The sequence below is a fragment of the Homarus americanus genome, unplaced genomic scaffold, assembly GCF_018991925.1.
Source record: "Homarus americanus isolate GMGI-L3 unplaced genomic scaffold, GMGI_Hamer_2.0 scaffold16430, whole genome shotgun sequence".
In the NCBI taxonomy this organism is placed as follows: Eukaryota; Metazoa; Arthropoda; class Malacostraca; order Decapoda; family Nephropidae; genus Homarus; species Homarus americanus.
The window spans coordinates 3,161,984-3,188,012 of NW_024729259.1; the positions used below are offsets into that span (position 1 = coordinate 3,161,984).

At 36.8% G+C, this 26,029-nt stretch overlaps 3 protein-coding genes across 4 annotated transcripts; 2 read left to right on the forward strand and 1 right to left on the reverse strand.

The window, feature by feature from the left end:
* The first annotated feature begins 93 nt into the window (after window positions 1–93).
* On the forward strand, window positions 94–4,850 carry LOC121866410. Its single transcript, XM_042366063.1, has 4 exons — window positions 94–249; window positions 1,065–1,872; window positions 2,797–2,979; window positions 3,407–4,850. Exons 2-4 carry the CDS (start codon window positions 1,072–1,074, stop codon window positions 3,923–3,925), a joined length of 1,503 nt encoding a protein of 500 aa, XP_042221997.1. The 5' UTR covers window positions 94–249; window positions 1,065–1,071; the 3' UTR covers window positions 3,926–4,850.
* Window positions 4,617–6,969, reverse strand: LOC121866412 (40S ribosomal protein S16-like). The gene is made up of 5 exons (XM_042366067.1): window positions 6,898–6,969; window positions 6,735–6,782; window positions 5,518–5,649; window positions 4,966–5,080; window positions 4,617–4,809 (listed from the first exon to the last, which is right to left on the reverse strand). The coding sequence occupies exons 1-5, from the start codon at window positions 6,943–6,945 to the stop codon at window positions 4,664–4,666; spliced, it is 489 nt and encodes a 162-aa protein (XP_042222001.1). The 5' UTR covers window positions 6,946–6,969; the 3' UTR covers window positions 4,617–4,663.
* Window positions 6,970–7,785: 816 nt separating this feature from the next.
* On the forward strand, window positions 7,786–23,880 carry LOC121866411 (thymidylate synthase-like). Of its 2 annotated transcripts, none has more exons than XM_042366066.1 (8): window positions 7,786–7,980; window positions 8,997–9,030; window positions 9,157–9,221; window positions 11,223–11,358; window positions 13,750–14,033; window positions 15,159–15,401; window positions 20,514–20,726; window positions 22,138–23,880. In XM_042366066.1, the coding sequence occupies exons 1-7, from the start codon at window positions 7,897–7,899 to the stop codon at window positions 20,721–20,723; spliced, it is 1,056 nt and encodes a 351-aa protein (XP_042222000.1). In that variant the 5' UTR covers window positions 7,786–7,896; the 3' UTR covers window positions 20,724–20,726; window positions 22,138–23,880. The 2 variants fall into 2 exon arrangements, with proteins under 2 accessions (XP_042222000.1, XP_042221999.1); XM_042366065.1 differs by having other exon boundaries at window positions 7,789–7,980; window positions 20,514–20,741.
* The last annotated feature ends 2,149 nt before the right edge of the window (window positions 23,881–26,029 follow it).

The window sequence follows — 26,029 nt, forward strand, 5'->3', positions numbered from 1 at the left end:
TTCATGGATGAAGGCCATTGGTGCCTAAACACTTAACTGATCACGTGACTCAAAACCCACACAGAACGATGTACTGTACTGTAACCCTTGCTATCAATCTGATAAACTGTTATCTGTGGAGTCGGCTGTTTGCAAGAGGACATCATCTGGCCTGATAGGGCAGACTACCTGGAATCCCTTAGCATCCCACCTGCATTCTCAGAAGAGTGAACCTCTAAATTGTGTTTCAGACACTATTAAGTTTATAAGGTAGGCAAGAATCTTTTATTTGATTTGTAACTTATGTAACAATGAAATGCTGTTAAGTTTGACATGAAAATATACCAGCTGAACTTTTCTTTTAGGAAAAACTTAGTCAATTAAGGAATTTCTTTCACAAATTGCATCTCAATTGTTATGACTAATACAGTATGGTTCAGCAATCAGTGGGGTCTAGATAATTTATAAGTTCACCTGTGGGTTCCATACTCGGTATAAAAGTATCTTTCAGGAGAGGTCCGATGAATTTTAAACTGGATAATTTCGTAATTAAGATTTGTAACCAGGTGAGAAGGTTGGGTCAGCTTACCCTCTGACCTGACTACCAACTGCTGCAGTGCTTTTTGAAGATTAGTAGGGTCATTACCTAATACCTGACCATTGTTGACTTGATCTCACCCTCCTCTGTATATATATATTTTGTTTTGTACTTCTCCTTAGTCTGTACTCACCCCTGAAGATGTGAATTACACGAAAGCACTTGGGAACTTCGTGTTTTCTTCTTTCCTTGTGGTTATCAGCATATATATATATATATATATATATATATATATCGATAAAATCACACGGGAAAATGGAAACAACGGAGTACCTTAGCTTTCGTCTTTATTCAAGACATCTTGCATATAAACCTTCCAAACTTTTGAAGTGGTTTGGAAGCCAAAAGGCAAGATAAAAAGATAGCCTATGACCTTTCGTCATAAAATTTCTGGGTGGGTGTGATGTATTACAGTGACCCTTGACACATCTTTTTATTGATCACTATATCTTAAAACACATTGTAATGAAGTGTTGACTTATAACAGGCGCAGTATGGATGTGTTGGAGTGCCAGGTGTGCTTCGAGAAATATAATTCAGTCAACAGGAAGCCACATTCCGTCACATGTGGCCACAGCTTTTGCTCGGTATGCCTAACAGACATGATGAAGAACGGTTTAAGCTCGTGTCCACATTGTCGAAAAGCTCTCAACACCAGCACCCTTGACACCATTCCTGTTAACTACAGCATATTGTCACTCGTAGAGGCTGTTGAAAGGACATCCATAGACCTGTCATCTCTTGGTGTATCAGAGGCACCAGTGAGACCCCCCAAGGAAGCAGCTGGTGTGTGTGATGACCATGGCAACTATCTGGTGTTCTTCTGCACAACGTGTGACAAGTGGATCTGTCGTGATTGTACTGTTATTGAGCACGAAAAGACGGCTCATAAGGTCATCTCCATTAAGGCTATGCTACATGAGAAGAAGAAAGAAAACACAACAAACCTTGAATCAATGGAAAACCAAAGTAAACAACAAATCGGTGATCTTGTGGACTATTTAAAAGAACTGCAAACTGAAAGGAGCATGTTGGAAAAAATGAAGGAACAAATCAAGAAGGCCATAGAGTTGAGCCTGGAAGAACAGGATCGTGTAAAGCAAACTTTGACAGAAGGTGAACAACTTCAGTGTCAACTGTCAGCAGCCAAAGTGTACCTAAGTGATGCTACAACATTAGATGAAGTCAACAATGCCGTCACTGGGACCGGCAGCTTCAAACAATGTTATGAACAATGGACTTGTGACAGCACCAGTAGACTCATGTCACACAACAACAGAAATAACTTTCTCAAGGTAAGAACAATCCTTAGTCAAACTAATACATGGTATGCTGTTACTTCTAACTGTATAATGGTTTTAAAAGAAATTAGCTTTACTCTGACCAAAACGGCCAAAGTCTAATCTAACCTTACAGAATAGGGCCATTTTCTTCAGTTACCTTTTATAACTACATCAATCCACTTTAGGGGTGTGATATTATTAAGTTATAAATACAGTGCTCTCTTCTTATAAAAAAGGCACATGTTCATACCCTGTACACCCCCAGTGGTAATGTGTTGTGCTGGCCACAATGCCTCCATGTTCTAATAGCTTAGTCTGCACTGTGCTATATCTACTCTCTCTCTCCACAGGTCCCACTCTCACAATCCTAATTAATTTAGATGAACACTAGATTTTTATGATCTTGTTAATTTTATGACTTCAATGTTTTTCCAAACTTTTTACTTGCTAAGCTCAGCTCTTCAGATTCAAACTCGGGATAAGTAACTTTGTCGGGTAGTATCAATGTTGGAAATGTATATACTGTACAAGACTAAACTAAACACTAAAAGCCATTGGGAACAGAATCTGAGCTACAAAAATGTTCCATGTATGAAGGTCAGATGTGAAAACTATTTTCTGTATTTGATAGGGGAGAATAAGGGTAAAGGACCAAAACAATGATCGAAGTGGCTGTAGTTGTGTAAGGATATCCTGTTCACTAGCTTCAAAAAGTATCTTTGGGGGGGGGGGGTCCGATGAATTTCAAAATAACACTGACTCCTGCTGTCTTGGTAGGGTTGTCAAAATCCTTTGTCTGTTGTGTCATGTTTTCTCACAAAATTGCATAAGAAACATTTTGGGGCGGGTAAATATATTGGGTTCCAGCATACAGTACTTCAAACATAGCAAGAATTGTGTGTACAAGTTCATATTTTGAATAGAGTTGTTTTACAGTGGGTGATGATGATGGTGTCTGGTAGTGACGTGAAGGAAGGGGTGCATGGGGGCCGTGCCATATATCTGGTGCAGGAAGTAGAGGGCAACACACTCGCTGCACCCCTGACTCTGCACCATGGCCGCCTCCACCTCCATGCCCTCATTTCCAAACAACCACCAGAGGATGCAGTCATTCTCCCTGTAAGTCTTAAATTATGTACAAGGACAAATATCATTGTCTGTCCAGTATGAAATTCAATATCTTGTTTATGCTTTTGACCCTGTAAGGATTTCTACCAAACATTCTCATACTTGTTAACTTTACTAGAATGGAACCCTGTCTAAGTGGATACAGTACCAGTATCTTAGGGTAAAATATTTCTGGTCTGGTCTGTTAATCAGCTTTGCCTAGATGGAGGATCAGAATATAGGGCATTGACCATACCCTAACCTAGGCCACCTGCACCTCCCTACCAAATATCTGCTCTCTCTCTCTCTCTCTCCAAAATTATGAAAAAGCAATACAAACATACGAGCAGAAAGTAACCTGTACATATAGGTACATACTGCATACCGTGTAATATTACTCTGTACCAGTCTGTCTGATGTGTCTCTCTTATGCACGCAGTACAGTCGGGTGAGAAACTTGGTGGACGCGTCATCAGCACTCACCTTCCTGCAACTGGCCTGGGGCTCAAACACGGGCAACCATGTCTACATCCGCATGAGTGGCAACACCAAACGAGGCCAGAACTTCCTACTGTTGTGTACTGGGGAGCGTGGCCCCTCATACTCAGGCTCTCACCTCACTCTGGCTCACTGGCTCGGCCGTTGCGGGGAGTATGTCGAAGGTGGCGACTATGAGAATGACAATGGAACCGGGGGAGCACCACTGCTAGATGATCTGGAGTATGATGGTGAACTAAAGCAACCCATCACATGTGGTGTGGTCAGTGCCAGGAGCAGGTCCATAAAATCTGCCTCCATGTTTAAAATTTACACCAAAGACTCTCCAGGTTACTTTGATAAAGGTGTCTTTGGCAGCGTGGAGATCGGGATGAATGTTATGAGGGAGGTCGTCATGCAGAAGAAGATCACAACTGTCGAAGTGTGGGACTGTGGTGTTGTGATCCCGTTTGAGAGCTGAGTCATGGTGAATGCTATCTACCTCTTACATATTACCCAGCCCACTGATATGCATCACTGTGTAACAGGTTTAACACTACATAGAAATGACTAGCATCAACACTTCAATAATTATCCACAGCTGCAGTAGTATTTTTTAAACTTTACTTTCAGAATTAGGTAATAACCATTCAATGAAGGCTCATTTTGTTTACTTCAGTGTATATCTGGCTTTCTTGGTTTTGACTCATTATTTTGTCTTATTACATTCCCACTTAATGTCTTCCCTTAGCTCATCAACCAGCCATTACATCATTGACTCAAAATGCAAATATCTTTTGCTCGTAATTGCACAATAAGTGAACTGTATATGTAAATTGTGGTGGTAACTTAGGTGGTTTCAGAAAACATCAGATTACAGTATTTCCAAATATTGTTTCAGGAAATGAGAAGTCCCAAAGGGTGCCGGATGCAAGAGGTTAAGCATCCGCAAATTTGCATAATAAGATTATAAGATTTTTTCCAGCTAACCTAACACAATTAAGATTGTAAATTATTTTTTCAACTTGCCTAACTTTAAGATTATGTTAATTGAAGAAACCAACTTTCAATCTTAAATTTGATGGGATGCAGTATAACAAAATAGTAATCACCTATTTGGCATATAGTACTGTACTGTACTTTTTTTTAGAAGGGGTAAATCAGATGCCTGAAACATGTCCTTAGGTGTATTGTAATGGACAGAAGATAAAAGTGATGCTTATCGGTAGGACTTCTGGTAGCGCGCACGGGCTCCTGGACCTCCGAACTTCTTTGGCTCACAGCGTCTAGGATCGGCAACCAAGAGGGAACGGTCGTAGCTGATCAAGATGTTTTTGATCTCTTTCTTGGAAGCTTCATCCACAACTGTATAAAGAATTTGATGTGTATTAAAGTGCATGAACAATGATGCTACCTTCTTATAACATTAACATACTAAATACACTTTTGCATGAATTTTACAATATTATGGGAAAATGCAATGTTTACAGTTGATTTTACAATTAAGAAAAAGATACTTACATTTCTGATAATAAGCCACTAAAGACTTTGAAATAGCTTGACGGATGGCATAAACCTGTGAGGTGTGGCCACCGCCCTTTACACGAACACGGATTGTAACATTAGAGAACCTATCCTGAAACAATAACAGACAACTTGAAATTCCATGCCTCGGTTTTATATATTACCTACAAAGTTATAAAACTAGAAGACTGATCAACACTGTACCTCTGAAATTTAATACTGGAGCTAGTAATAATTTCATTAAAAATTATGGAGGTCATAATACAGCTATTTACATGAAAAAAATATGTTCTGAGAGCTGATAAAATATTTTTACCACAGTATTATTCCTGAATATTCTACAATGACTAAAATGGTAAGATCAATTACTCACAGCTGGCATATAGTGTTTCTGGCAATATGATACTATTAAAACACTGTACAGTACTTACGAAGTAAAGGTACTATATACATGTATTCATAATTTTAGTGTAGTTAGTTAGGTTGTCAAGAAGTAGCATTTTGGATTGTACAGTACCAAGACCTCAAAAAATTTATTAGACACCTTACCTTGCCAAGGAGAAGGACAGGCTCCATCAGCTTGAACTGCAGAGTCCTGGGCTCAATGTGCTCCAGTGGCCGGCCATTAACCTTGATCAACCCATGTCCACGCTTGCAGTGAGCAACAGCTGTGGCAGTTTTCTGTGGGGAAATAACTTTTCACATCTTTGTGTTCTGAACAACACTCTTCTCATCCCTTAAAATTTAAAACTACTAACATAAGGGAGTCCTAAAAAGTAAGACATAACAGAAATTTCCTTCTATATAATCTTAAAGATCTTTCTACTTAAATTATATTATTCAAGAAATAATGGTGATCAAAATTCAAATTACTTTCACCAATAAGATCACTTTCACTATTTCTTCTACCAAATCACTATTCTGCAGCTTCTGCCATCATCAAATGTTTAACAGTAAGGTTTCAGGTTAATACTAAATTTAGAAGTTGCCACCACCTACTTACATATTGAGTCTTTATAGGAAAAAAAACTAACATTGTTTTATTCTATCAAACGTTTTCGTAGTAAATGTATATTTTTCGAGTATTTTAACCGATAAAACACTTTAAAAAGAAAACAAACCTAATCTAACTACGTATTTAGTATCATACATATGGCTATTTATAGATGTATTTCCAGTGCAGGAATCTAAGGTTCCTCTATAATGGACTCTTCAACCCTCAGTGTGTCTAAAGTGCTGTAGAAGATATCAGCAGTGAAGCCATTATACATCACCTTCCCTTCCCATGCAAATAACGTTAAAATTCTCTTTCCAGCCATGCATACATTTGATAGTCGTTCAAAAACTATTGTATAAATATAATTTAAATCTAACCGAATCCATCCCAACCTCACTTGAACTTAAAATCCTAAAATTTGCTGCATGACCCAAACGATAACACCCAAATAACATCTCCAGAAAGTTTGATTTAATTGCATTAGTTCCTTTTGGTGATAATCGTCCCCTCTACTCTTGCCTATATAAAAGCGACGAAAACTAAAGGAGCCTTTAATAATTTCCCATTAGGGTCACTAACTAATCTTTACCAAGTTACGTCAATAATTACCTTCACTAAAGAATCTTTATCAATTTATCTGCTAATAACTAATCAATCATTTTTCTGCCTTTATATGTGGAAGAGAAGAAGCATTTCTTAAAAGTTAATTCACAAGGACAGTAGTAGCCGTAAGTACTGTACACATGTCAACAACGTGGCCACAACTCACCTTCCTGCCGAACACCTGCACTGACGGTATGGTCTCCTTGGTCGTCATCTGCAAAAACAATATCCACAAATAATTCTCAGGTAGTGTCAAAATTACCTCTAAGTCTTACACAAAGCCCAATTAAATAAAGTATACTGTGAGAGTGAATCAATCTGACGCTCACCTCGCCAAGTGCTGCAGAGGGAAGGAGTACCACACACCACACGACCATCCACACCACCTAACACTCACAATAATACACACTAAATATTTTCAACGTAATCACCTTTTCTAATTATAGTTAACTAAATAATTAATATAATAATCTATTATTCCGAAAAATAGTAGAATTCTATTAACAAACTCGCCATTGTATGCATTAACAGAAAATAGTAATTGAGCGGGAAATTTACATATTTAAAAAACAAGAGGGAACAAATATATCGTTTTATTGCTCCAAATAGAAAATCCATGATGTATTTATAGAATATATAATTCCTTGATCAATTAAACGCATGGCATAAATTATTTCACAAATTATACACCGTAGTATGGAGGTTGTCAATTATATCACTACACATAGACTCGGGCACCCATCCCATCCCTCTTTAATCTTTCTTATCAAAGGAAGGTAAACTCAGACAAGTCTATTATACATATTAAAAATGACAACAAAACCAAGAAACATACCACAAATACTTAACAACTTGGAAGCATGTTAAGTTTATTATCAACGAAGCAGCAAAATTATCTGCCTTTCAGTCCAAAACACATTCTTTTCAATCAAGCAATTTGGCAAATGGTTCTGGTCATTAGCCAAGGTAAGTTATAACAATTTATCCATCCTAATAATACTTTCTCATCCAACCACAGCTCAACAGGATAAAAAGCCGAGTAAATACACATACTTGCACTGTCTATGTATATAATATAGCTGTACTTTCTATACACATACTGAACCAATTAGAACTTGTATCACGATTTTACTAAATAAATGTTTATTTATCTATTTAAAATTTGCCTATAAAATTAATTCATTAGTGTCGTATACCGCAACAATAACAGTCTACCTATTTTATCCTCTTCACCACTGATCGGCTCGTTTAGTGACAACCAATAATATCAGTATTTTTTTTTTATCATATAGAATAGTTCATATTAAAATAGTTTATTAGAAATCAAAATGAAAAGGATTGGATGTGTTTTATTAACGTTTACGCCCGCCTTTCAAACCGCCAAAACTTTGATCCCGGCCAAGGAACTAAGGGTAAGTTTACTACATTATCTCTACAAATACTACTATATCATATAATTGGAACAGGTATATAGAGGCTGGTAGTGTTATAGAGAACCATGGCTTTATACCTGATGTAATATTGACTTTGTGGAGGAGTTGACAGTAAGAATTAATCCTGACCAAGTGTAGTTCCTCCTTGACAATGGCTAAGTGTTCAGAGTTCCCTTTAGGTGAATGATATATATGGTCACGTAGCCTATAACTTGATGGTAAGATGGGTTAGATTGATATATATTTATACCTTAATTAAACTGAGGAATTTGATGTTAGTTCTCAAAAAAGCATGAGCATTAAACAACCTGTTAGGAAGTGGCGGGATTTCGTAATACTACCTGACTGAGTATAATGAACTAAGGTGTGGCACTGAAGGTAAAATACAGCAAGAGAATCTCTGTTAATGTTTTCAAGTAGGTATTTTAGTTTTTAACATGTTTATAATATGCTTGTGATCAGTGACACGAAATATTGTGTTAGGACCCACGTGTGATGTGGCTTAGTCTGATTTACGTACTTATATTTTTAGATAAAACAAACTTATTCATGGAAATTTATAATCTAAATGAATGAGGGATTATAGGACGATCTCTGTTAGGTTTAGTAATGGTGAAAAGATGGCTAGTTAGGTAGTTATTCTATAAGATTTACATACAGGATTTATATCCATATCACCATTCAATATGTATTGGTGTAAGGCCTTGTGTTTTCCAACGCCTACACCACCCTTATCTTACTTACTTCTCTAGTTCTTTTCTTACTCAGTTCCGTTACATATTCTTTTGGTAGCATGGTCGACAGTGCATGATATGTACTACAAATAACCTCGTATTTTCTGGTTATTTTTGTGGATTAAGACTTCTGGGTCATAATACACTCCATGGTGCCCTTCTTCTTGCATCACTTAACTTAAAGACTGGATGCATGGTGACTAATTATTGTCACCTTTGTGTGAAATCAAAAGAAATTTTACCATTACAATTTTCTTCCAGATGCATCCCAAGGAGACCACACAGTGCATACAGGAGAATGGAGAGACCACACACAAGAATGGGGAGACCACACACAAGAATGGGGAGACCACACACAAGAATGGGGAGACCACACACAAGAATGGGGAGACCACACACAAGAATGGGGAGACCACACACAAGAATGGAGAGACCACACACAAGAATGGGGAGACCACACAACATGTAGAGGAGAATGGCTCTTACGTATGTATTAATATGATTAGACAACTTAAGCAGGGAGGTGAGTGCCTGAAGTTGCTCTTGTCCTGTCTGAACAGGATGACAAGACTAATCCCAGGCATTAAGAACCTAGGAGTATAGAAACAGATTCAAGCATCTGAATTTGCACTCCTTCGGGAGACGTAGAGTGAGGGGTGATATGATCGAGGTGTATAAATGGAAGTCAGGGCTACACAAAGGTGATATAACAAGGTACGTAAATTATCCAATCATGAACGAACTTGTAACAATGGTTTTAAATTAGACAAGTTTAGATTTAGGCGCAAAATAGGTAAACACTTGTTTGGAAATAAAGTACTGGAACAAGTTACCAAACGTCATTAACTCGAACACGCTGGATAGTTTCAAATATAGGATGGATGGATATACACTATACAGTATCAGTGATAGGGGTTGGGTGTAAACGGGACTGCCTGGTATGAGCCGATAGGCTCGCTACAGTTTCCTCCATTCTTATGTTTGTATGTGCTTATGTTAATTCCTCCCATAATTTTCCCTTATCATGGGAATTAGCTCATAATGAACTTATTGAGGTGATCCATCCTCTTCCTCTATTGACCAATCCAAAGCTTGTATTTCAGTCATGGAATCTGTTGTAAACAAGGAACTTCTCAAATACTGTACAGTACTGTACTGTGAAGAACACCCTATCCTCCCTGACACCCATTATGGTTACTGCTTCAGCCATTCCAGTGTTTTTCAGTTTTTGCAGATATGTTTTCTTGGCTTAGTAACTACATTCCTATACACGAACTATTACCCATTTCTTAGTACAGTAAGTCCTCGCTTAATGTCGTGGTTACGTTCTTGAAAAACACAACGTTAACGGAATCAATTTCCCCATAAGAAATAGATAAAATACGCGAGTTACGTTCCCCAGCCTCCCTTTGCCCCATAAAATACATTACATATACAGTAGATAAATTCAATGGGGTTTTTATGGAAAATATATACTGTATTATACACCAAAAAATATAAATAAACTAAATTATATTGTATTGTACTCACTGATGGGCAGAGGTGGAGCAAGTGTGTGGTGTGTTTAAAACCTCCATTTTAGTAGCATTGCTAATGGTCCTGTGTTGCTTCTTCACAACACTAGCATCACTAACACTTGATGGGTGCTTGGAAGTCATTTTGAATGGTTACAGTACAGTATTTATAGCAAAAACTCTTAAGCACACACGTACGCTGTGGAAGCCTAACAAAGAAAGGATGCTGTGACGCTCCGCGTGAGAGCGTAGTGCGCCAAGATGAGAGAGGGTGATGCACCATACAGAGTACAGTAGTCTGTGACGATGTTATAATGAATTGGTCGGGACATTGTTAGAATCATGGGGATCTAAAAAGTAGCGACGTTATAGCGAAACAATGTTTTCGGGGGCAACATTAAACGAGAACTTACTGTAGTGATCCCTGAGGAGTGCACAGGTAGGCAGTTTGAGTATACTTGTAAACACAGCCAAGCTTACATTTGACTGGTTAGTCCATATTTTATTTTTATTTTCTTTCATTATGGATTTTTTATGTGAAATTTATATTCAGTTGCACAAGTTGTCTTTTATAAATTTGATTAGCATACCACATTCTTAAAAAAAATGATTAATAGACAAGACTGGATTTTGGAAATTGTATCAGCAAGAGGCAAATTTTTTTTTTAAGTGATACAGTATCTTGGGTGTTTTTACATACTGGTAATTTGAGTACAGTAGTCCTTCGCCGATTGTGGGGGTTAAGTTCCCCCAAAACTCTGTGGTAGGCAAATCCGCAGTTGGCAGGACAAAGGCTTATGGGAAATAGATGACGGTAACCCCATCCCGTATTCAACTAGTACCAAAAAGAAGATAGTGCAGATCATAAGACTTGGGTGTTGGAGGGTGTGTGGATACAGTCATGATGGTAAGAAGGTAGTGAGTGGGACGGTGTTTACAAATGTGAAGACGACAAATAATTAATTAATTGCAGATTGAGAGACATGAGGAGCATCAATATTTGGATCTGATCAGAAGAATACTGAACAATGGCAACAGAAAAGGTGACAGGACTGGCACTGGCGCTGTTTCCCTTTTTGGTGCCCAGATGAGGTTTTCTTTAAGGAATGGTAAGTTTTGTATGTATTTTTTTGTCCGTATGATGTATGTAAGAGATGGTATGCTAACAGTCTCTGTTCAGTGTCACCTTCTCCCATATTACTTCTTATTCTATCTGTTTCCACTATTTACTAAACTTGCACCTCACTGTGTTATTGCACTTTCTTCTCCACCCATGAAAATATTGCCTTATATTTTCTTGAATTGGGTACCAGGAAGTAACTTCCAAAACATTCTTGACACATTTCATTCCCTTATTGAAAACTCTGGACATCATTACCGGTACATAATTTTCCCTAAACTCATTGTGGACATAACCTGCAACAGTAGTGGTACGGAGGGTAGCACTGTTCAGGACATATCCCACAATTGTTGCAATGTATTTCTCATAGACCCAATTTAAAATTCTCATGCTTTGTATTTGCTTAACATTTTTGTGAAAGCTTCTGGGAACTGCCCTGAAGCCTTTCACCCATTAGTAATGGTTGGACCATGTCTGACTCAAGACATACCTCATCTGTTTAGTGCAAACTGAGGTATTGTACATGTAATTATATTTGGTTCTGGAGACAAGGATGACTCCCATGCATATGAGGCTCCTACATGGGATAGGAGTAAGTTTTTATTTATTCTCCCTGGTCGCCTGCATTTTGATGGTGAAATTAACATGTTTTTATAATTTACTTTTTATTTTTCAATATTTCATTGTCCATTCTTAGTTTGCATTGCTGTCACAACTCCCATAATCCCTTGCACGGTCCGCCATCTTGTAGGTATAGACTCAACACACTAGAGTGATCACTATCATAAGCAAACACTCCTACTTTGTATAAGTTATAGATAATGTGACTTCATGTGTTGTGTTTTTTTGTCAGACGTTACTATCACTTTGGAATATGTGTTTTCTGCACAATTGTCAAGTAAACTATCTTGTTGACACCTGATCTTTGAACTCATCTCTCAAACCTCTTAAAACAATAGGATATTTCCTATCCCAAAATTTGGGGAATGTAACTGTCACAGAATTCAGGCACAATGGCCAGAACCGACGGCTTGTTCTGTCCCTTGCTTAAATTCGTAAACAGGGTTTGCAGTCATCAGCCGATGGAGGGGGCACATTTGGCATTGCTTTGATTTGACATGGTGAAACAGTAGCACTGGAAATTAGGAACTCATCAAGTTTCTTCTTCTTGGATTTTGCTGATATAAAATAAATTTCTTGAAGATGTTTTCTCCCTATCTTTTGTACATAAGATGGTAGCATCCAATATGCCTTGGCATTGGTAGTAGCTTCTGAAGAAAATAGTAAAGCACAAACATGACTGCAGGCTTCTCCTAGACTGGCCATACAATTACAATGGGCACATTGTACTTCCTCATTTGCATTGACAATTAACCATGGCTGCAATGGTGTGGCATTCATACTCTGGGAATAGCGAACTCTGCTGGACACTAGAATATTATCACCAAAGTTGATACACTTCACTTTTTTAACCCATCCATAGACCAAAAAATTTTAGGCATCTAATGACTTGTATGCCCTGAGTTCATCAAGTGTATAAGCACTTTTTCTATAAATCTGTGAGTAATAATGTCCATGTTCTCTATCAATGGGAAAGTATCTGGGTATACCGACCATCTTGTCCGTGACTATGTGTCTAATGAATCAATTTATCCCTGTGTGTTTTCTTTATCACCACTGTCCGGTTTCTTACTGGATAACATTGTAATGTGTTGTAAACGAAGCTGCAGCGTTAAATAGTCACGTCGAGTATGGCATGTTGTTGTTGATAGTTGTGAGTATACCTACGACATGGCGGCGGTCAGAGGATCACGTTGCATTAAGGGAGTATGTGACGTCATGCAAAAACTAAGAATTGGGTAATGACCATGAGTTGCCATCACTGTCCTCAAAGGGTTAATCCCGTACATTTCAATACTTGTTCTTCTTACGTTGCATTTCTGTATACAGGTTTTGTATTCTTTCATGGGTGGGCAATTATTTTGGCTGGTGGGCCACATGACCATTTTAGGTAAGCTTCATGAGCCACACTTTTTGACGATGTAAAGTTGTAATGTAAATGTTTATTAATAGCTTAGATTCTTGTCTTCCATTTATACATAGAGGAATTAAAGGATACATAATTGGTATCAGTTAAAACATTGGGGGTAAATAAGAACAAAACATTGTTCAGACATTTATTCAATTGAGTACTGTACTGTACTGTATATGCATCTATAAGTGAATGAGAATCTCACTGTGGCAAGAATAGATGAGTTGATGTACACTTGTTACCTGATATAAATAGACAGAATAGAAACAGCTCATTGAGCAGATACTTAGTAATGTTTGTTATTATAGACAGTGTAGATGTATTTCACAGTGTTACTAATCCTTCCAGGTGACTTCCCACTGCTCACAACAAAGAGAGTCTTTTGGCGGGGTGTTGCAGAAGAACTGATCTGGTTCATCAAAGGCTCGACAAATGCCAAGGAACTACAGGAGAAGAAGGTCCACATCTGGGATGGAAACTCTTCCCGAGAATTCCTTGACAAATCAGGGTTCGCCAAGAGAGAGGAGGGGGATCTGGGCCCTGTGTATGGGTTTCAGTGGAGGCACTTTGGAGCACAGTACACAGACATGCATGCTGACTACACTGGCCAGGGTGTTGATCAACTTCAGCAGGTCACTTGGCTAATTTTATATTTACACTGTATTCTGTGTAAAAGCAGACTCTGGTTTATGAGAGGATTATGTTCTTAAAAAACCTCATGTTTATTTTTTGTAAATTGATGCATTCTCATAGTTTCATTATATAATTGGAGATATGGTCTCTTATGAGAAAAAAATCCCACACTTGACCCCTGGTAAAGTATTCTGTAATCCATGGTTTACGTAGCGTGACCACTGTGGTCAAAAACACTTAATTTATGACTGACACTTAAAGAAGTCCTGGGCTGATACTGTACTGTATTTATAAAATTTCTAATACTGTATCCTTTAAGACCACTAAAGTGCTAAGAATTCCTCAAAGTCAATCACTCTTAACTTTGAGAAAACTCTAAGACTAACTTATAACACTTCTTGGGTCTTAGAGTTGCATTTAGCAGATAAAAAAATTTGGGGTTCTTATAAATCAAGCTGAACGTCAGCAAATTTGAGTGCGAACTGTTTGTGCATGAAACACCATTTTGAGTACATTTAGAGCCTCGGAACTGATTAAAAAATATAGACAAGATTGAGATGAATATTGTTTGTGTTAAATCTGGTGAGAGACCCTGGAAAATCTTACTGTACTGTGGAGAAAAATGCTCTGACTGCAGAGATGAAAGTGATAATAGCATTACAGTACTATGCTTGGCCACTTTTACCTTATTTTCAGGGTTTTGACTTAAAGATCAAAATATGGGACACTTTTTTCTCATAACTGCAAATTTAAAGAAGTAAAATTATCATGAATCTGGGTCTGCCAGCTTTTAATTTACCATGAGAAAAGTAATTTTAGTGTGAAGTGTGATGGTAATTTTTATTATAGTGTAGGGTTAACTTAAATGTAATTACTGTATAATACAGTATAGGTATTCGTTGCTTATTTATATAAGAATAAATTTGAGAATTATTTTAAACATTTGAAACTTCCATATTGATATATACCATTAACTTAAAGAGTGTACAGTATATGGTAATATGAAATATCTATGATGAAGTGATATATTAACGCATTAGGATCAAAATTTCTAGTGCAGTACATCAATGTTATTTTCCTTCACTCTTTTTGGCATAAACTTGAGCTAGTCTTTCCATCTACAGGTGATAGACACTATTAGAAAGAACCCTAATGACCGGCGCATTATTATGTGCGCTTGGAATCCTTTGGATTTACCGAAGATGGCTTTACCACCCTGTCACTGCCTCTGTCAGTTCTATGTTGCCAACGGAGAACTTTCCTGTCAGCTTTACCAGCGCTCTGCCGACATGGGTCTGGGGGTGCCTTTCAACATTGCCAGTTATGCACTCCTCACCTATATGGTAGCTCATGTTACAAATCTGAAGGTAAGAAACTTTTTGTGAAAATATTTTCCTAAATTTTCTATCTATATCTTATCAACTTATTTGTCCCATATATACTGTATACCATAACTGTTTTACTTTTATTTGACATGCTGTAGTTTACTAGCACTTTTATCTTTGTCTTTTTACACCCAAAATTTCACTTCTTATTTTGTGTTTATGTGGAATCTAAGGGGCTATAAATACTTAAAACAAATTAAACAAGTACCTGATCACCGATGAACCCCTAAACTCACAAGTTTTCAAGGAGTATAATATTATATCCTCGACAGTTGAATTAAACTGACTGACGACGAACATATATATGGTGTAATACATTATTTATATTATTATACTCCCTGATAAATCACTCCAAAGTGGTTGTTGATGGCAGCCGGTGGTCAAGTAGAGTGTGGCCTGTATCAAGAGTCTGAGCGATGATATTGTCGGTCCAGAGACTCGCCAGACTGACTTGACAGTGTTACTACGTATGAATTCTCCTTAATTACAAATGTCATGATTTCACGTGATCAATACAAAATTCCATATCCCACACACACTATACTGTACATTAACAACAGACGTGCAACAACAATATTAAACAAAGTTAAATATATACAACCATATCAAGTTATAATCAAGGTTGCACAACTGGCATTAACTTTTTGCCCATTAATTTAGAAATAACCTTAATAATTAATGTAAATTAATTATGTTAATGATTGTAAATTTTAATACAACTCTTAATATTATGCTTCGTCACAGTGGTTGACACCACTTATAGAAACGTATGATAATTATCGTAAGTGAATGTTCTAAATAGTTTCACTTTATTTACGTTGTTTTTCATTGATCTTTCCTCCGATTGTTTCATCTCGCAGAAAAGGTAATACAGTGGTCCCTCGATTAACGAACGGTCCAATTAACGAAATTTCGGTTGATGAATTAGCTCTCATTAGGATTTTCAATTCCATTAACGAACAAAACTTTGATTAACGAAAGCCTTACGTGAAACACGTATTTGTTGTGCGCATCAGCTGATCGGCTAGTCCGCCAATACAGTAATTGGTTCTATGTTTACATTCGTTTCCAGTGGAGTAAATATCAAGAAAGTTGTGCTCATGAATATTTAAAAAAAATTTATATTGAAATTATTGGTCATTCTAATTTAGTTAACATATTGATAATATATACAGTACAGGGAACAGTTTTTGTGTGCCAGTCAGCTGATCGAATCACCTACCAACGCTTCTCAGTTTAACTTTGTTTACAGTGGAGTGAACATCCAATTTGTTGGTCTCTTGAATATTTTTGCATTTTTACATTAAAATTATTGGTCATTCTGAAATTTAGTGCAGAAATTATTATGAAACATGAAGAAGGCATTAGAACCAATGCACTCGGTAAAGAATATAGCATGTCATCATTGACTGACTCTACAATCGGCTCTTTGATATGTAAACAAAGTTGCCGGGAATACAACATACACACCTCAGAGTAAGTTCAAATACATGTATTGTATTTTATTGTTTTTTATTTATTATTATACAGTATACTGTACAGTACAGTACTGTATTTAGTTTATATTTAATGTTTTGTTAATTCTATTATCGGTATACTGTACAGAACTTTGTATGTACTTTTTCTGTGAGTTGGAACCAGTTACCCAATATCCCATTGAAATAATAGATTCATTTAACAAAATTTTCGGTTAACGAACGACTCTGTGGAACCAGTTGTGTTCGTTAATCGAGGGATCACTGTATTTCCTTACAAATCTTACCTGTGATATCTCACTCCCCAGGCCATGACAGGATTGCCTCCAGGCTGCCCTATCTTTACATTCCATAGTATCTTTCCCCTCTCTATTGCCCTTACCTTCTTCTCTATATCTCTTCCTTAATCTAATTCTCCATTTTCCCATCCCATAATATAGATGGTCTTCCTCTACTCATATGCATCTGCTACAGTGCCCCTACACACCCTCCTTACTATCCCCTCGGTGAACCTCTCTTCACCCATTCCACCTCTCCATAGTTTGGACTCTTTTCCTCCTCTGCCGCTTCAGAAGCATCCTACAGTTGAGTTATTCCCACTTAGGGGAAAAAAGAGAGGGTATTTTGGGGTAAAAAAACACATGTCCCCACATTAGGTGAATTTTTTGTTCTTTTATGGATATGAAGGTAAAAACAAAATCCAGTTACATATTCACAAAATAATAAATGCCACTTTTCTATAAAGAGATATGAACTTACTGAAAAATTGGTGTCTAAAATGTTTTAGCGACTTTCGTTGGTGTGTTTTTTGTTACCCCAGGATGTGTTCTTGCTCCCCAAAGCCTGACTGCTGTTACCCCACTGCTATATGTTACCCCACTCTTTTTTTATTCACTCCCATACTATGATTTTGCTTTCCGCACTTGCTTTCTTTTTTTTTTTTTCCAATGTCCTCTAGAAAGGAATTTTGAACCAATGTTAGCCACTTATGTATCTCATGGAACAGTCTTCTTGAACTTGCTACATCTCTTAATATAATTTTCTACCAGGTTTATGTTTATGTTTATCTTTAATTTAAATTGACAGATATACATTTCAAAAGTTATGTGAAAATAATAATATATTAATACAAATACTGTGTGTGTGCATAAGCATGCACTGACAATTTAAAATTGTTTAATTCACGGACCTCGATTATTTGCGGATGACACCCTGGATGTACTCAAGAATGTCTAAAGGTAGTTTTAAAGTTGTTGGCATTTTTGTGGCTGGGACAGGGAACCATTCATTCTAAAAACAGTAGTTTCTTTTACCTGTATTGTATATGTGTGTGTGTGTGTGTGGACAGACACACACAAAACACATACAGTAGGCTCTCGCCAATAACGACTTCCACAATATCGTTTTCGACAATAACGGTAAGTTACAATAGATACCCATTTTCAATAATAACGTCTGGATTCTCTTGAATAACGGAAATTTCCTGGGAAGCGTTCGAGCGCATCAATGATAGCATTTGTTTGCCGCCATGTTGATGACGTACAGTAGTTGTCCATTCCGCCTCACTGTCACACACGCTCAGTGGAATACAGCACTGCGCCCACGTGTGAGATTTTAGCCTGTGGGGGCTAGGGGAGGTGGTGGAGGGAGTGATTTGCCACCTGAATAACTGGGAACTTTTAAAGTGAGGAAATTGAACTGTCCTGAGTCTACAGTGCGAAATATTAAGAGGAACTTAGAGGAGACCAAGAAGAGTATTGTGCTGGCTAAAAATATTTCAGTAGTGATGGAAATGCAAGGCGAGCTATGAATGATAAAGGCGATAGAAACAGGTTGTTAGTGATAATAGAGCATTTTCTTGTGAAATGGTTAGCTTGTAGAATGAAAGACAGTGCAAGTGTTAGCGGCCCTCAGATACGGAACAATCATCACACCAAGCACCTCAAAAACTAATTGTTATATTATTTTGATGATTGAATAGGAAATCTTTTTATTTCAGCTAACAAAAGTGTTAGGAGGGCTTCAAGGGGAAAAAATGGGTGAAATTCTTGTGGCAGCGGCACCAATAAACCCTTTTTACATGTATTTTAATGTCACACAAATAACGTTTTCGCTAATAACGGTGTTTTTCAGGCACCTATTAAACGTTATTGGTGAGAGCCCACTGTACAAATAAATAATAATGGGAAAATCCTCTCACAAATAATTAAAACAGAAACGGAGTTGACTTGAGGATAGACTCAAACATTTTTAATACATTTGTTTCTGATTTTGTGAGAGGATTTTTCCATTATTATTTATTTGTGTGTGTGTGTGTGTGTGTGTACACATATTGCCCATGAATTTTAAGGGCATGCTGTATATATGTGTGTGTGTTTGTGTGTGTATGCATGCATGTGTGTTTGTAAAATCAGGTTATTGAGCTACAGTAAATCCTCGTTTAACTTCGTGGTTACGTTCTTGAAAAACACATCGTTAACGGAATCAATTTTGCCCATAAGAAATAGATAAAATACGCTACTTACGTTCCCCAGCCTCCCTTTGCCTCATAAAATACATTACATATACAGTACATAAATTCAATGGAGTTTTTATAGAAAATATATATTATACATCCAAAAAGATAAATAAACTAAAGCATTTTGTATTGTATTCACTGATGGGCAGAGGTGGAGCGAGTGTGTGTTGGGTAGTGGAGAGGAGGAGGGTGGCGAGTCACAGACCCGGAGGTTTAAAACCTTTATTTTCGTAACAAGGCTAATAGTCTTGCGTTGCTTCTTCACAACACTAGCATCACCAACACTTGATGGGCGCTTGGAAGCCATTTCGAATGATTGCAGTACAGTATTTATAGCAAAAACTCTTAAGCACACACGTACGCTGTGGAAGCCGAACAAAGAAGGGACGCTGTGACGCTCCGCGAGAGAGCGTAGTGCGCCAAGATGAGAGAGGGTGATGCGCCAACAAAGTACAGTCGTCTGTGACGATGTTATAATGAATTGGTCGGGACATTGTTAGAATCACGGGGATCTAAAAAGTAGCGACGTTATAGCGAAACAATGTTGTCGGGGGCAACGGTAAACGAGGACTTACTGTATTTGTTCAATCACACAATAAATATTTATTAACTCTACGTCTGGCAAATGTCATGATTTGCCAGAAGCTTCTGGAACATCAATCAACCCATTTAAATCACTGTAAGCCTTAGGGAACTGTCAACTTCTAAATAAACTGTAAATGTGCATTTCTTTATTTAAAGTATGCATACTACAATATTTTCCATATATTTTCATTTAAGAAGTAAAATTAACATTCAACTGAGTTTTTGTGTATGGAAACGAATCTTGATGTTGTCTCCTGGTGGGCCTGGGGTACCGTTGATTACCTAAGACTCAGGAAACTTGCGAATTCTCAAACCAATTTGGTCGTGATCTCAAGGTGTAGATTTGAGGGTCTATAGCACCTGTATAGTTCTGCACAATTTAGCCAGACTCAGACTGTTCTCCAGCAGTTACAGGCTGTGTTCATATTTAGTTGTTTGAGTGTTATAATTATTTTATTTTGCTTATTCATTTTATTTATTTTTATTTTATTTATTCATTTTTTAATGCTTCTGTAGCCAGGTGAATTTGTGCACACACTTGGAGATGCCCATGTTTACTCCAACCACATCTCTGGATTAAACGTTCAGTTGAAGAGAGAACCGAAACCATTTCCAAAGTTGAACTTCAAGAGGAAGGTGGAGTCCATCAATGACTTCAAGTATGAGGATCTTGAATTAATTGGCTACAATCCTCATGCAAAGATTCAGTTGGACATGGCTGTATAAGAAGTAAATGATATATCAGTGAGTAGTTTTATGGATGTATTATAAAGACATTTGAGTTTTGGAATTTCACCCATATAGAATTTGTAAAATATGACCATTAAATTCAGTATGACAAGAAAGTTCAGTCTTAGGGAAATTGGATAAATTTTCAATGCAAGAAATGTTATCTGGAATAAGAAAATATTGCAAAACTAAAAATTTTTCTTAAGATTTGTCCTTGTGCATATTTTGTACTGCGAGTGCCAGTGTCTTTTCTTGTTATTACCTATGTGGTTGAATCAGCTTGTTTCAACATGTGATTAACTAGCTATTAGGTCTACCCTTGTTGAAGATACAGTAATTATAGAGAGTCCATCAATACCCAGTGGTAGTAATGGTACTGAGCCTATGAAGGAATTACATTGATATGTTTTGGGGATATGATTTGAGTGAAAAATTTAGCCAGATTAAAAATAAAAAACATTAGGGTTTGCTGTAAAAAGAAAAAATTAAGTGCTCAAGCAGCTACTGTACATCATTTTAAGTGCCTGTATGTTGTACAGTACAGGTATTCTCAAAGAAGTGATGTGATGCTTAATATGCAACACCTTCTGATGTGTATGTGCTGAACTGTATACTGTACCAGCATATTCAATGAACATGCTGCAATGGTAAACTTGCATAACACTTTTACTGAATAAATATCTTTATACCATATCTGTGTAATTATTGTACACAAAAGTCATGAATTCTACTTACCAGACACAGTATTGAGCTTCAGATGGTGGAATGGATTTGGCTAAATTTTTCATCTTCATAGAACTACTGTACTGTGACTTTTTAGTTTTGCATCCAAGGTAATGGCATTACGGGCTTACTTAGCACCACTACTGCCAATTATGGCAAACTTCGTGGCCTCTTACCAGTTATCTTTAACAAGTAAGAAAACCATGAGAATTTATTGTAATGAAAACAAGATGACAACCATTCGTTCACAAACAATAAGGATGAGTACTGGTTTGAATTGTACTGGCAAATACAGTGTCAAATGCATGCCAAGGCAAGTCATATGAAAAAAAATATACATTAAGTACAGGTACAGTATACTGTATATAATTTGGCTCTACTGTATTTTTATTTCTGGATCTGTTTTTTTTTTAAATTTACATAAGGTTGATTTTTTTTGCCTTATCCTGGATAAAATGGTCATGATTTACAAGGTCTCAACTGGCAAAATATCATAACCTGAATGTCCATAACAGTATAAATGACTAACTAAGAATGGAACATCAAATCTAATCATGGCAAGAGTTCGAGTAATTTTGTTGTGTCTTATACCACCAACTTTGTTGTTAATTCATGGAGTGTATTTCTGAATTGTTATTGCCATATATATTGTTCGTGATGCCACTAATGTATTGCACATTTTCATCAGGTAGTTCCTGTTTACAAATTGTTGCTCTGTTGTGCTGATACTTAAGCCAGCAACCCTTGGTATATGGGAAGGATGACTTAACCACATGAAGATTAATAAACTGGGGTGGGTATAAAATGTTGATGATAATGATGCTTTCTTAGAATACATCCCCTCTGTGTTTTTCAGTATGTGTTTTTGCTAAACTTAATTGGTTTATACAACCCTTACTTGATCTGAATTGTTTGTAATGTAAAATTGTGTGTGTGTGTGTGTTTTGTTTTGTTTTATTTTTCAAAATCATGCAATTAATGGTATAATTATCACCCATTTTTCATAAACTTTGAAAAGTAAGGAAACCAAAATTGCATAGTGAGATAGTCTACTAATATTGGAGGTTGGTTGAGTTCAAGTGGTGAATAGATTTTATTTTGAGAATTGTATTAATTGGACAGTCTTTTTCCTTCATCACATCACCACTAATACTGTGTGGTCAGCAGAATGGTTCATAGATTTCTTCACTTATTGCTGTCAACTCCCTCATATCTTTGTGGAGCTACATTTCTCTATCTTCTTTTAGTCTGCCTTAACTTTTCTAACTGTCTACTGGCATTCCCATCACATTGTGGACGAGAACCTTAGTTGGTGCGATTTAAATTGCCTCGGTGTAGGTGATTCAGTATTTCCTGCATTTATCACATTCCAGGAAATAGATAATATTTTTTAATACCATTTTACTTTGTATTAAACCTAGGTTAAGTTTACTTCCTGGTATAACCTTGCACTTACACATGTTTTGAATGCATTTACTGGGATCCTTTATTAGTTCAAAATTAGTTGGTTTGGAACCCATTCATGTTTCCTCTTATTAAAATATACTAAGTTTGTAACTCCTGCCTGGTATTACTCGCCTTCTTATTAGTGGTGCTATGAGGCGCTCTAGGTGAGAAGTAAACGAACGACTAAAGTAAGATGCACCAGATAATACAGTTAGATTTTGACAATTAATAGTACAGTCAACATACCTTAGCAATTTTGTTGCTCATCTTATTCGTGGCCAGAGCGTCTCTTAGGTTTGAATATTTAATTGGGTGGTTAAGTTTTTATTTTATTTTTATTTTTTTTTTTTTTTAGTTGAGTGATTAGGTTTTTATTTTATTTTATTTTATTTATTTACTTATTTTTCTCTGCAACTCCATCCTACATGATAATCATTTGTTGCATTTCAGTCTATTGTTATACTTACCATAATCATCTTCATAATTTTTTAATTGAAAATGTCATCTACCTTTAAACCTTTCTGCCTCGGGAAACAATAATCTTCCGTGCGCCCGAAAAACTAAAAAAAAAGAAAGAAAAAGTACTGTGGGGTCCAGCAGCAGGTGTGCACCAAGTATTTTTAGCTCTATTAGGGTGTGTTTGATACTTTGAGCATAATGAGTGTTATATGAAGAATATGATGAATGCGGGGAGGTAGTTTGTAAGCCAGAATAAAGCTAATAAAGGCATTGCTCTACACACGTTCATCCCCCGCCACCCCTGAATGAGTCAAACCCGAGCGTCCACCCCCTTGTTATGTTGGTGGGTTGGGCTTATTGTTATGTACTGTTTAGTTCCTACTTATGTGTTGTGCCAATATGTGATTGTGACAACAGTTGATGCTTGTTTTGTATGTACAATATATAATGACTAGTTATGTCTGATCTAGGTTCCAGCCTTTTCTTCCTCGGGTTCTTTCTAGAGTAAATAAAGGAGAGAAAATTACAAGTGTGTGTCCTATCCCTGCTATGGGAGCCCACTGCTCTGTTCTTGCTTCACTTGGTGGAGATGCAGGGTATGCAAATTGTTTGCATGAGTAAGTTGGGATTCACCCCTATAGAGCAAAGAACAAGCAGCACCCAGGCAATAATTATTATAGCAGAAATCACCCGGGGTTTTACCAGAGAGCCAGATTGGGGGTGTGGTAGATAATTTGGGGGATTAGTGTGTCTCCTTGTTTATGAGCTTGGTCTTATATGTGGATTCTGTGTATCTGGTTTTGGGGACTTGGGATATGCTTATCTGTTTTCTCGATATGTGAGAGCCCAAATAGGTGTGAATCTGGCATCAAGGAATTTCTTGATGGTAAAAAAAAAAAGATGCCGGGAGTTTTGGAGAGTTGCATTGGTTGCTGGCTGTGTATAAAGCAACATCTTGGTGATAGATAGGGATGTGTGAGTGCTGTACCAGCTGGAGGAGGATTGATGTAGTTTTGGATAGTGTGAAAGTAAAATAGTTGATGACATAAGACATCACTTCTTTACTTATTCCTCTGAATTAAATCAATCTCTTGATCTTTTGTTACTTCTGACACACTCACTGATTCTCCTGTCTGGTATACTCTTGAAATTTTAGACTTTCCTTTATACTTAATATTTAAATTAAACTATACTGTCCAGTGGCATTACCATTGCACTGTGGACTAATGACGTGTGTGTGTGTGATCTGTAATTGACTCGGTGTAAGTGGTGTAATATTTCCTGCATTTATCATGTTCCCCTTGGATAAGGGTGTATGATAAGTGATGTGTCAGAGATTAGTTGTATGGATGTGTTATAAGGAATGAAGGTACTGTTATCCCTGCACTATAGATGTTTGAGTTTTGAAAAATTTTTCATATGGACTTTGTAACATATGACCTCTAGATTCAGGATATGGGATGAAAATTCAATCTTATGGAAATGCAGTAAATTTTCAACACATATAAACAGAAAAAAATTGCTAAGGTTATAAATTTGTCATATAACTACCCTTGTGCATATTTTGAACTGCATTTTCCTGTCTTTTCATATCAGTACCCATGTGCTTGCCTCTGCTTGTTTCAATATGGATAATTTAGGGTTTTATACATTTTGATCCTTACCTAGTATAATTTATAAATTATTGGGGTGAGGGGGAAGGAAAATAAGATGAAATAATTTAATATCCCCACATCTGGGAACATGGTCTGGACTTATCCATGTCAAAATACTTGTCATGTTTCAATTTAATGTGGCAGTAGAGGACACTGGTACAACACCCTCATGGAAGCATTCTAGGGATATATGGTCCTCAGTGCAAGCCATTTGCCTTCCTTAGAGGTTCTCCAGTGATCAGGTTTAGCCAACTTAAAACTGTGTCCTCTCGGAGTATTTGTACTGTAATTGAAAATTTATGAGAAGTGAATGTGTTGGTATCCATGAAGGAGTTTGTAAATCTCAATCATATCTCCTCACCCTCCTCACTTGTAATGTGTGTAGTTCCAAGGATTTGTATGTCTTCATAGAATATAAGGACTAATTTTGTTGCTCACTACTGCATTTTCCCAAAAATTTGATATATATGACTAGTTAAGGTGACCAGCATTGAACTGCATAGTCTTATATTTGTTGAAATTAGATGGCAACAGCCTTTTCCATCTACATTCTTCTAGACCCTTCAAGTCTCTTTGTAAGTCCTTTACGTCTGCCAGAGTCTTAATGATTCTATAGACATTGGCATTGTCAGCAAATATTTTAGAATTTTTGTCTCATTTTGTACTTTGTATTGTATTTTACCTTTAAAATACATTAAAGAATGACTAACATTCAGTAATGAAGTAAGTGTATCTACTGTACATGTATTAGATACATTAGACTTATCACAATTTATCATAACATATTTTTCAGATTATGTTCTTTTGAGTACTTAGGTTTATCCCTCAGCCACCAGGGCCAGTTTTATCCCTTGGCCACCAGGGTCAGATGAGTACTGTCATGGCTGATGGTTTATATATCTTGACTATCCTACTACATTTTGGTCTTTTTATTACCTTCAAATGAAGATAAATTATCCTAAGGTACGGTGCATTGTGAATTACCACGATCCATAGATGTTGTCTTCAAGTGTGAGATCA